At 57.6% G+C, this 11,308-nt stretch overlaps 3 protein-coding genes across 3 annotated transcripts; 2 read left to right on the top strand and 1 right to left on the bottom strand.

Annotated features, from left to right (window-relative positions):
- Positions 1–97: 97 nt before the first annotated feature.
- SPRG_09233 (hypothetical protein) lies at positions 98–1,849 on the bottom strand (the record flags this gene model as incomplete). The annotated part of the gene is made up of 1 exon (XM_012348776.1): positions 98–1,849. One exon carries the CDS (start codon positions 1,847–1,849, stop codon positions 98–100), a length of 1,752 nt encoding a protein of 583 aa, XP_012204166.1.
- A 2,336-nt stretch (positions 1,850–4,185) lies between these two features.
- On the top strand, positions 4,186–5,816 carry SPRG_09234 (hypothetical protein). Its single transcript, XM_012348777.1, has 11 exons — positions 4,186–4,299; positions 4,345–4,440; positions 4,488–4,583; positions 4,634–4,729; positions 4,774–4,872; positions 4,920–5,120; positions 5,166–5,306; positions 5,350–5,445; positions 5,493–5,579; positions 5,633–5,683; positions 5,734–5,816. Exons 1-11 carry the CDS (start codon positions 4,225–4,227, stop codon positions 5,752–5,754), a joined length of 1,059 nt encoding a protein of 352 aa, XP_012204167.1. The 5' UTR covers positions 4,186–4,224; the 3' UTR covers positions 5,755–5,816.
- A 1,611-nt stretch (positions 5,817–7,427) lies between these two features.
- On the top strand, positions 7,428–9,160 carry SPRG_09235 (hypothetical protein; the record flags this gene model as incomplete). The annotated part of the gene is made up of 1 exon (XM_012348778.1): positions 7,428–9,160. Exon 1 carries the CDS (start codon positions 7,445–7,447, stop codon positions 9,158–9,160), a length of 1,716 nt encoding a protein of 571 aa, XP_012204168.1. The 5' UTR covers positions 7,428–7,444.
- Positions 9,161–11,308: the final 2,148 nt, after the last annotated feature.

Below are 11,308 nucleotides of genomic sequence, written 5' to 3' on the forward strand. Positions count from 1 at the left end.
GACGCCATTTCGCAGTACACAGATCTATCTCAATGAACACTTTTGGGTGGGTAAATACTACTAATTTATAGCTAAAAACGCATGCCCTTCGATCGGGTCATACATCCAAGTGGCCGACACTGGCCTCGGAATCGGAGCTCACAATAAAGAACGCGCCATCGTGCTTGAAGCTCAGCGTTTTGCTCAGTGACGTTGTCGATAGGAGCTGGTGCTTGCTGCTGAATCGTCCCAAGGTCGCCATGCTCAAGCTGCTAGGGTCCATCACAGTCGACGACGCCTCAGGTCGGCGCTTGAACGGGATTTGAAGCACCGTCGTGCCGCAGATCGAGAGCTGGTAGCCGTGGTAGAACCGGTCCATGCTGTCCGTGCGGACGAAGACCATGAGGCAGAAACCGACGAGGCAGAGCACCCAAATGAGCTGCACTTGATCAAAGTAGTCGGCGCGGTCGCCGGAGAAGCGTGTCGCGACGACGACCGACCCGAGGGACCAGCCTGCGAGCATGAGCCCGTACATCGTGCTCATGTTGTAGACGCCGTAGAGGTCCGTGAGGAAGCAGCCGATGACCGCAAATCCGCCGTTCGCGGCGATCTTGGCGATGTAAATCATGGTTTTGAACCGAGCAAAGTCGTCGAGGGTGTCGAGCAGCAGCGGCAACGACACGGCGGGCAGCAGCAGCAGCAGGAGAAACACCACCTTGCGCGCGAACGCCGGGTTCCAGTAGAGTGCTTTGCTTATCGCATCCGAGAGCATCGGGCACGCCACGCGGCTCAGCAGACCCGCAATGTCGGCGTGTAGCCGGACGTTTTCGTTGCTCGTCGTGTTGAACCAGCGTAGAATCCGGTCGGCGTCGGTCGGGTTCGAGATCTCGGCGTAGAGCAGCCCCGTGCACGCGAGCGCGGCCGAAGCAACCGCGAGGCAGAGAAAGTCGGTCGAGAAAATGCACTGCAGCAGCGTCAAGCCTCGGACCTGTTCGTGGTACGCTCGTTCCGTGCCCGCGACCGCTCCGTCCCGACGCGGCAGCGTCAGCGCAGAGTAGTTGACGAGTGTCATGCCAATGTTGTAGTAGTCGTCTTGGAGCGTCGTCGAGCTCGGTACAGCCTCGGTGGGGACGCCGTGCATGTCGTGGCCGTGGACGCGAAAGGTCGATGGCGGCGTCCGCATCGCAACGATTCCGAACGCGAGAAGCGGCGAGAGGAGCAGCATCGCAAAGAGGAACGTCGTGTTGAGAGCCATCTCGTCGGCGAGGTGGTCGCGGATGCAATCGAACGCCGCGTTCCACGCAATCTGGCCCGCGCCAAAGCCCAGCATGCTCACGCCGAGGGCCGACCCGCGCAGATCCGGGTACCATTTCTGTACGGTCGAGACGGCGGCAATCACGAGAAAACCAAAGCTGAGGCCGCAGCCGATGCAGCCGACGACCAGCGGCGCCCAAATCCGTGCCCAGAGTGCAATCTGGATCGCGCAGAGACCCACCATCGCGAGGCTACTACCGACGAGCATGCTCCAGCGCGGCCCGCGGCGCTCGTTGACCGGGCCCACAAAAACCATGGCGAGTGCGATTGCGACGCCGCTCTCGATCGCAAGCTGCGCGTTGCGGTTGTTGGTGGACTCGCCAAACACGTTCAAGTCGAAGGGCTTGGAGATGATGGTCATGGAGAAGAGGACGCCGCAGACAAACTGCACAAGTGCGGCGGCGATTAGAATGTAGTACCGGAAGAACGGCCGGAACTGGCACGACCTCTCGCCGCCAGGTAAAGGGCACACGAGCAGCCAGCGCTCGGCATCGATCGCGGCGAGCGACTTGGGCGGGATCACGATGCGCCAGTAGTCGCAGAACCAACGTGCCATGGGGATCGGCAAATGTCAAATGCTATGGTGTGATCGCTTCAAGTCATCAAGTGCCGTAGATCCGGATGCGCCAACCGGTTTCGGAATTCTCAAAACGGTTGTCAATTGTGCCATGTGTGTCGCGAGACGTCACGTCCGAACGGCGTGCGCGACGTATATGTACTCATCTGTGCGAATTCGTGGCTGCGACAACTTGTCCTGCGACGTAACGACGACGTGATGACCCGGCGGTGCGAACTGAGACGAAGACACTCGGGGAACCACTAGTTTTGTTGACACGTTATATGGTGAGGAGCTTGGGTGAGTTTACCGAGTCGAAGCGGACTTTTCAAGAGAAGGCGACTCAGCGAAACCAGCGACTGGTCGGCAGAGCCTAGCCTTCTAGTTTCCGATCTCCGCCAAGCAGCCCGCCACGTCTCACCCGAGGTGCAGTGGTAATGCAGGCCTCGCGCCTTTTTTCCCCTGAGCGAAGAAGTGAGTCTTGCGAACACGTGGAAGTGCGCACAAGTCATCTTTATAGAACCGTACTGCTAGCCATGTTGCCGTGTTGACGTATACCAAGGCAGATTTGGACGATGGAAGCATCTTGAATTCCCTTAAGCATCGGATACAACCAAAATACCTCGACGTCTTTCCACTTATGCAGTCAAGAAACATCTCGAAACTGGTGTTCTTGAACTGAGTTATTGTATGCAATTATAAACACTTCAGTACTGTGGCTTCAGAGTTGTCGCCCTGACTAGGAAGCAGGATGTGCCCAAGCGTGCCGATTTTGCGAGCTCCGTGCAAGCACCCGTCGTGAGTACTGTTGGCACTGCCAACAGTCGCCACCTTGTCAATGTGTCTTCATCTGGTGCGCGCATGTTTGTCGCTGATGACTAACGACCAGCATGAACTCATATCAGGTGCAAAGTTTCACGGGATGAACTCCTTAGACAACTTGTTGAGATCAGAAATCAGAAATCAGATTACAGTACCGGTATCGGCGCGACACCAGATGATGCCTTGACAAAGAATACACATTACACAACCAGATCGAGACTGCTGCTGAACACTCAAGTATTGTGCCTCTTCCAAATGATGGCAGCCCTGCGGCACGACGCATGGCTACGCGACAACTTTGTTCCGGCATGTGCCGTTTACACGCCACGTCTCCCGCTCGGCTAAGCCTCTCGGCGGCCGGCTCGTCGTAGCATCTTGGAATCGATAGTCCACCACCATATCCAGTTCAGTGTAAATTGTATCTAAATTGACTCACTTCAACAACAACAACCGGATCGAGTACCGGGTACACTGTACTCGGCAAGTGGAGCCTTTGTTGGAAGGAGGTTTGTGTTGAATCGGTACATCACTGGCCTTGCCATTCACCTTGACGTCGCTGATATCGTCAATGCAAGGTCAGAAGCGACTGGAGCCGGCGTGCAAAACACGCGAAGTGCGATGCATTACAGACAGCGGGTTTTGAAGCAGCCGTCGTTAAACGACACCATTGCATCATGCCATTGCATTGTGCAGTGGAACGTCTCAAGAGCGACGAGCGACAGGTGTGGATGCATGCAGACGGGCTGCCCTTCGGAACCATGATGGTCCCGTGTGACCATGATGGTCCCGTGCGACATCAATGGGAAATAGAAGAAAGGGGCGACACCTACGGAGCTCGAACCCCGCACCTCCAGCGAGTCAAGCAGGAATCCACCGATTGAACAGATTGTCGACTAAGTGCCATCTGCATCTTGACAGAGCGTCCAGGTGACCGACCTGCTGCGGCCTTTTATAATAGTACACTTCTCGCAACGCTCGTCAGCCCGCTGTCTATTGACAGTTACATAAGACTTCTGGGCATTTCGGCCTCGGTCCGCTTTGAGCGAGAGTCGAATGAATCCTCCCACAAATTACAGACAGCTCGTTGACTTGGACGCTGGGCGAGCCAGAAAGACGCCAGCTCATTCGTCCCGCAGCAGCGTCCCAGCTTATTTACTTTACCGCTAAGAACGAGGGTCGCCGTCACTTCGCCGTGCAAAGGCGGCAGACGGTTTATTGGACGCTTAGTCATCTCTAGCCGCCAGGGGGCTGGGAGACGCGCTCCTGGACACTTTTCTATAGGACATACAGTCTCAATCTAAGCAAACGAAAGCGCAGCCCTATTTGGTTCCCAAGCGTTCATTGTTGCGGACGCATCATTGCGTGCGGCGCTTGCACTTGAAGCGCATCAACTTGCCACAATCACACACATTCTGATTTTGAGGGCCCCCACCCTCATACAAACGCCAAGTATAAGAAAAGCCATGATATATTGGGGGCCCCCTCAAATCCCCGGCTCGAGCGCCGGCCACTGAACGTGGAGTGGCATACGAGCGGTATAGCGAACGACGAGGATGGGCGTGCTTCTGAAGACGGCAGCAGTCGGCGTCGGCGTCGTCGGCTTGGCGCTGATCGCGTACGACCGAGCGGTACCGCCTTCTCTCTCGCTCAGCAGACGCTCATGCCCTGCCTAGGGTAGCGGGCAGTTGGCGCAGGCCGCGGCCGCCGGCGATCTAACGCGAGTCAAGGCCCTCTTGGCGGCCGGCGCGGACCCGAATGGCACCCAATACGTACGCTGCCTTGCGTGCGCACCTCGCCTCAAGTGCGTGTGCTCTAGGGCTTCTCGGCCCTCTTCCACGCTGTCAACAACGGCAACGTCAAGATGGTCAAGATGCTCGTAGGCCTCGGCGCCGACGTCAACAAAGCGTCCTGGGTACGGCCGTGCCATCGACATGTGCCAGCTGCAACGACAGATCGTACTAGGATATCGCGCCGCTCTACCTCGCAGCCAAGAAGCGCTACAAAGAGACCATGCGGGCGCTGCTCGAGGCCGGCGCCGATCCGAACGCGACCCACAAGGTGCGCATCGACCGTAGCTTTGCAAGCTCACGTTGCGAGTGTAGGGCCAAATGACAGCACTGCTGATGGCCGCGTGCCACGGCGACTTGGAGCTTGTCGACGCGCTCTTGGCGGCCAAGGCGGATGTCAATCAATGCAGCGAGGTACATACTGCGGTGTGGCCGGCTGTGAGAGCTCATGGGCTCGGTAGCGAGGTGTTTCGCCTCTATACGCTGCGTCCGTCTTTGGCTACGTGGAGATTGCGCGCCTTCTTGTCGCCGCTGGCGCCAACGTCAATGTGGCCGAGCACCAGTTTGGCCTCTCGCCGCTGCTGATTGCGGCGCACGCCGGGCACAAGACGCTGGTCAAGCTGCTCCTGGCTGCCGGCGCCGACATCAACTACTGCAGCAAGGTACTTTTTTAAATGGAGCAAACATGGGAAGAAGCACGAACGTAGCGCCCGGATGCGTACAAGCGTGGTGCGTGGAGCCTCCACGGCGACGACGTTGCGGGCTTTAGCCCGCTCTGCCTCGCGGTCGCCAACAACCACGTCGATGTTGTCCTCGCCCTCATCATTGCCAAGGCGGATGTCAACAAGGTGCGTCCTCTGCAACAGAATCGAACGCTAAACGACGAGGTAGGGGTCGCCTGCACCACTCTTGCGCGCGATCCAGCTCGGCAGCTTGAACATGACCAAGATCCTCCTGCGTGCCAACGCCAAGACGGACACGGCCTTTGTACGTCCTCAGCATTCCAGTCGAATGATGGCTCATGGTGATTGTAGCATGGCGAGTCGCTTGTCTCGCTCGCAGCCAAGCTAGGCCACGAAGACATTGTCCGCGCCCTCGTCGAAGCCGCCAAGCAAGCCAAGGTAGGCCATATTCTTTAGAGAACGAATGGTATGGACGACGGCGTGGGACGTAGCCTAGCTTTTTGACGCGCGTCTTGTCCCGGGAGCCGTCGCTGGACCTTTCGGTAGGAGCTGCCATTTGGGCTTTTGGTCTCATGCGTTGGGTTGTGTCTAGTCACCGAGCCATGCTGCATAACTTGTCGCTCCATTCTGCTCGTTTTTGTTAACCGACAACATTGTTTCATTCTGCACCACGGTTGGAGAGGAACGCCAGCGTCCAGGCGGCGGCAGCATGTCGTCCATTGGAAGAACGCTACGAGCAACGATGACGACGGCTGCAACTGGCGGAGCTGCTACGGTTGATGCTGACGTACGTGTTGGAGCGATGACGTCAGCTCTGCCTTTGTGCAGGAGGTACGAGACGGTGGCTGTTGTGCGACGCCAACGCAAATAGAGTTCAGATAGGTGTAGAATACCTCGTTCCCTTCGGCCGACCCACGTACAGCTTGGGACATCTTCTTACGTCAAAGTACGTCGACCCAAGCGACAGTGTCTGCAGTAACGAAGCAGGTAAATACGTGACGTAACAGAGAGACTTTTGGCAACGCGTCATTCAAAGCAAGTGCAGGACCATGCATACGGTGCGTAGCAGTGGACGTGTAGTAGACCGAGTGGCAGGAGCCGACTCTTAACATGGTAGTGCGTCTCCACCACCGCGCATGAGCACAGCGTGCGTACTAGTTTGCGTGCGTACGACCACAGTTCAACAACTAAGATGCACCTCACGTAACGTTTACGCGAGAGATACAGCGACGTGCTTCTCGCCGCCATAGTTCTGGGTGTCGAAGTCTCGTCCTCAGAGCCTTTGTTGACCCCGCGCTCGTTTCCAAGTCCACTGCTGCTTACTATAAGTGGAGCGTCCATGCCCTTGCTACTACAACTTGTCTGCCTAGCGATGCCGACGACGGGGCTCACTACCCCATACTAGTACGTGGTAACGAAGCGTCGAGACGAAGGAAGACGACTGCGACAGCGCGACCTCGATGGCCTGTTGGGAGAACTACTAGTTCAACAACTAAATGTACTCCTGCCAGGTCATTAATTACCTAAACGACAGTATGCGTCGTGAGCGATGACGCAAGGGAGGCACCTACCGGTACTTGCATATCAGACAACGTGTGGTTGATGGCGCATGGATAGGACTCGTCTTGTGGACTGCACTTGCTATGACGTGCAAATTCTTGTAGACCGATTGCACTGCGGTCCGAATTGGTCTATCGCAACGGTCTCTCTTTGTTGATTCCACATGACGAGTTGTGCATTGACACCTTCTATAAGTATAAGGTGTAACCGATCCAAGGTCGCTCTTGCTTCTCGCCCTGCCACGTGGTTTCCGAGACATGTCCTTTCCGGATACCGCGTCAACGGCAAAGTCGCAATCGTTCGGCTTTCGACTCGTTTAACGCACGCGAGTGCTTGCTACATGCACGTATACACGTCAATTACAACACGTTTTTTGAGACTCGTGCACTTCTCCAGAGTGGGATTCGCCCGCGCGTGCGATGCGTTCATGGTTCGAATGGGCTGCTTGGTTTTGCGTCATTCCGTCCGACTACCTTGGTCGCCGCACGCAACGAGGCACCCGGAGCCCTGCGCATGTCTTCTTTTTCTTCTTACTCTTCTGATGCGTCGAGGTGCTTGTGCTTGGTAGACGCGCGCCGCGTTATTGATGCAGGTGTTGATGATGGCACGTGGATCGATGTTCGTGTTGGGACAAAGCCAGCCCGGGACTGCGACAGCGCATCGGCAGATGTATTATTGGTCGATGCATCCATTTGAGGATCGAAAGGCGCTCATTTTCGGACTTGCCGCCAAATTACGAAGAAATGTTCGGCTGGTTCCGTGACTACTGGCGCATCGTGATCCCGCCCAAGTCGCTCGCCGAGATCGACGCCGAGCGCTGGCTGCTCGTGTGCCCTTTACCTGGCGGCGAGAGGTCGTGCCAGTGTCGGTCGTTCTTCCGGTACTACATTCTAATCGCCGCGATCGCCGCGCAGTTTGTCTGCGGCGTGCTCTTTGCACTGAGCACGGTCTCCAAGCCGTTTGATTTGAGCGTCTTTGGCGGCCACGATCAAGATCGCAACACGGCGCTTGGCATCCTCTCCGGTGTTTGCGTCGCGCTCACGGCTGCGTTCGTCGGCCCAGCGTCGGAGCGCAACGGCCCGCGCTGGAGCACGCTCCTCGGCGCGGGCTTTGTTGGGCTCGGCCTCCTCTCGGTGCAGTTGGCGCTTTGGACGTTGACATGGTCGCCGCTCATCCTCGGCTGCGTCTCGCTCGGCCTCGGCTTCGGCTACCTCATGGTGAGCTCGATCTCGACCGTGCAAAAGTGGTACCCGGACGCGCGCGGCTTTGCCATGGGCGCGTCCATGGCTGGCTTTGGCGCCGGCCAAATCGCATGGAACGAGCTGTACGCGTACGCGGACGACCGCTTGGACGCCGCCGCCGCCAAGAATGTCTTTGTGTTGACGCTGCTGGCGCTGTCGCCGCTGCTCGCCTACTGCGTCGTTGCGATGCGGACGCCGCCGTCAACCTTCCGCGTCAACGGCCACGACATGCACGGGATCCCGTCCGACGCGGTCCTCAGCGCCGAACGCATCCAGGGCGACTACCTCGACTTTGGCATGACGCTCGTCAACTACACGGCGGTGACCAAGCCGCGCGCCGACGCCGCCGCGCCGGGCACCGAGCGCGCCTACTACGAGCACGTGCGCGGCCTCACCTTGGTGCAGTGCATTTGTTCGACCGACTTTGTCTGCCTCGTGCTGGCGTTTGCCGCCAACACGACGATGGCGCTGCTGTACGTCGAGATTGCGACGCCGAGCGTGGACGGCCTGCTCACCTCGTGGTACGACGTCTCGCTCGATGACGCCAACGCGTTCATCCTCCACGCCGACGTTGTCGGTCTGGCCGGCCGCTTCTTTTGCCCGATCGTCTCGGACGTCTTGTTGCGCGCGCTGTACCTCAACCCCGCGTACGCGCGCAAGCTTGTGATGCTACTGCTGTTGCTTTTGCCGGCGATCGCGCTGCCGCTCCTGCACAGCCAGCTCGACGATTTTGGCCAGCTGAAAACGCTCATTTTCATCGTCAAGGTCTGCTCGGGCGGCGGGTTTGCGGTCATCGGCTGCTTCCTCACTGATCTCTACGGGGTCTACAACATGGGCACGATGTACGGGTTGGTCCTCATGAGCTGGTCCATCGGCATGGTCGTCGTCCGCCTCGTCTTCTCGGGCCTCAAGAGCGACTTTCTCGACCAAGTCCGGCTCATGTGGGTCCTCTCGATTGCTGGGTTTGTCTTTATGGCACTCGTGCGCACTGACAACATGGACCGGTTCTACCACGGGTACCAGTACTCGGTGTGTGGCAAGATTGTCATCCAGCGACCGTACAAGAAAACGACAAGTGTGCGGCAGAGCGTTGCGTCGATCGCGCGGTCGACGCCGACGCCGGTCGGTGGGATCGCACCGCCCGACGACACGCGCACCCGTCACGACGAGCCCTTCTTTCTCGTGAGCTCCGATTCCGAGACGAGCTACGTCGTCTAAATTATGTATTTACCATAGTACTCTAGTCCTTGAATCCTATGTTTCCAGCTTGAATTGTGCAACGAATCGGGGGTGAAGCCGCCAAGAGCGTCATGCAATTCTGAAAAAAGAGAGCAGCAAGGGCATGCGTGCAAGCCGATGCAAAGATGTGCCAACGAGCAAGAGCTATTACGAGCGAGGCTCTATGAATGATCACAAAGATGATGCAGAGAACGAGCAGCCACTGCGAACCCCGAACACATCGTACGTGCACACCAAGGCGACCCGTATGGTGGCGTCGTCGATATCCGGATATAAACTTATTTAGCCGGATGATTCATGTCCTAAGCACACGTGGCACTCCCAGTGGGCTCCATACAACGTGATCTGCGATCATCGCTGGGGTACCCATGCATGAATGCCGACTGCCGACGACCGAAAAGAGCCATTACGATAGACTACTCATGACGCACGAGGAGTCGCGTCCCAAGCACCTTTGCGTTGGAGGATGCAACCGCGGCATGAGATGTGGTGCCAGCCGCTGCTTCGACTGCCAACGATGACGGTGCCAGCACACTGGTGCCAGCACGCGACTTGCGTGTGCATAGATCAGTGAGCGTCATAGCATCTCTACAACGCATACGACGCGCGACTTGCCCTTGCGTTGACGACAGCCGGTCGGTCCGTGCGTTCGGGAGCGTTGTCGCAGTCCGTCATCACGCTAAAGCTTCGGTTCGATTCCCATATCGCACAATCTCGTTTATCAAACAACAACAACGTCGTCTCTTTGCTCGAGGCACATGCACCCACGGAATGGTAGGTGCATCAAGTGCATCCACCCTCTGCGACCCATCCACGTTTGCGGCCTCGAGTGAGTGATGATTCTCTGGCGCGACAACTAAGACCAACCAAATCGGTATGCCACTCGACCTGTCTATCGCAGTCGGACGGTGTGCGCATCCCAGCAAAATACGACATAGCTACGACCCGAGAAGACGGACCAGCGGAATTGATTGACAGAATCGCGCGTCCAATCGATGTCTCTAAGACTCGTGCGAAACGAGGGGTCAGCTCTTGACATCCAACACAACGACGCGGTCCTCACACCACTGCAGCGTGAGCACCTTGGCCATCGCTGCCGACATGCGATCGAAGTACGTCTGATGGTGCAGAGGTCGAGTGGCGACGCGGAAATGTCGTTGCCGCAAACGAGGTGTCGCCCAACGATTCCGACTGCTTGATCGGCAGCATCGCCTACGCCTCATGCGACCGTTGCATGCACGCGACCCAGACGATCGAAAAATGCAAGCAGCGATGCCGGGCAGCTCACATCGACCATGTCGACAGCGCCGAAGGGTCGGTGCCTCGGACCCTAGAGCTCTCGGACTCCAAGGGTCGCATTGAGGATCGCAAGGCCGCTGCAGTCATGATCCTACGTGTGCATGCGGGGCTTGAGCCCGGAGCGCGGGGAGGCACGCTATGGTCGAGAGGCATAAGCTCAGCGCGAGCTCGTTCGTGAAGAGCGCGACGACGACGCAGACTATTCGGCTCACGGATAGTCGGTCAAGAAAATCAACGTAAGACGCTGAGCGCTCATGCCCATCGACCCGAGGACGTAGAGGATACCGAGCGCTTCGAAGAGATCGACGGGAGCGCGTTGTTGGCAGGAGCGTCGCTGCCGGTGCAAACGCTTCGATGGATGGTACACGGACGCCGGGCATGGCAGCTTCCAGGGTTGGAAAACTTGTTTCCTGACCTTTTTACTACAGAGAGCGCTGTGGGTTTCGACACGATGACGTGGCGACACGACAGCCTAGAGGATAGAAAATGACTGAACGCACGCAACTTTGGGGTCGATCCTGCTGCGTGTGTCGGTGCAAATACCACGTCGCCTCCACGGAAGCGACACAGGATCCCGAGACAAGATTCTATCTTGCACAGCTTTTGTACTGTATGTGCAAGCATCAGCGTTAGTACTCTACTGAAGAGTCGAGGTCCAGGACATCACAGTCTACCAAGGGTACTGCAGCGACGGGAAGATCGTTGGCACCTGCCCAACATCGCTGTGGTCACTCTGGCGGTCGCTGCATGACAAAAGAAACAAGGGGTGCACCAGCTGCCCTCGTCCTCGCGGCCTCTGCCACGCCCTGCTGCATCGTTGGTTCGGCG

This window comes from Saprolegnia parasitica (genome assembly GCF_000151545.1).
Source record: "Saprolegnia parasitica CBS 223.65 unplaced genomic scaffold supercont2.47, whole genome shotgun sequence".
Taxonomy (NCBI): Eukaryota; Oomycota; class Saprolegniomycetes; order Saprolegniales; family Saprolegniaceae; genus Saprolegnia; species Saprolegnia parasitica.

Coding starts and splice junctions, on each gene's coding strand:
- SPRG_09234 (XM_012348777.1), top strand. CDS start 4,225: ATGGGCGTGCTTCTGAAGACGGCAGCAGTCGGCGTCGGCGTCGTCGGC. Junction 5,121..5,165: donor ACATCAACTACTGCAGCAAG/GTACTTTTTTAA, acceptor GCACGAACGTAG/CGCCCGGATGCGTACAAGCG. Junction 5,307..5,349: donor CCAAGGCGGATGTCAACAAG/GTGCGTCCTCTG, acceptor ACGACGAGGTAG/GGGTCGCCTGCACCACTCTT.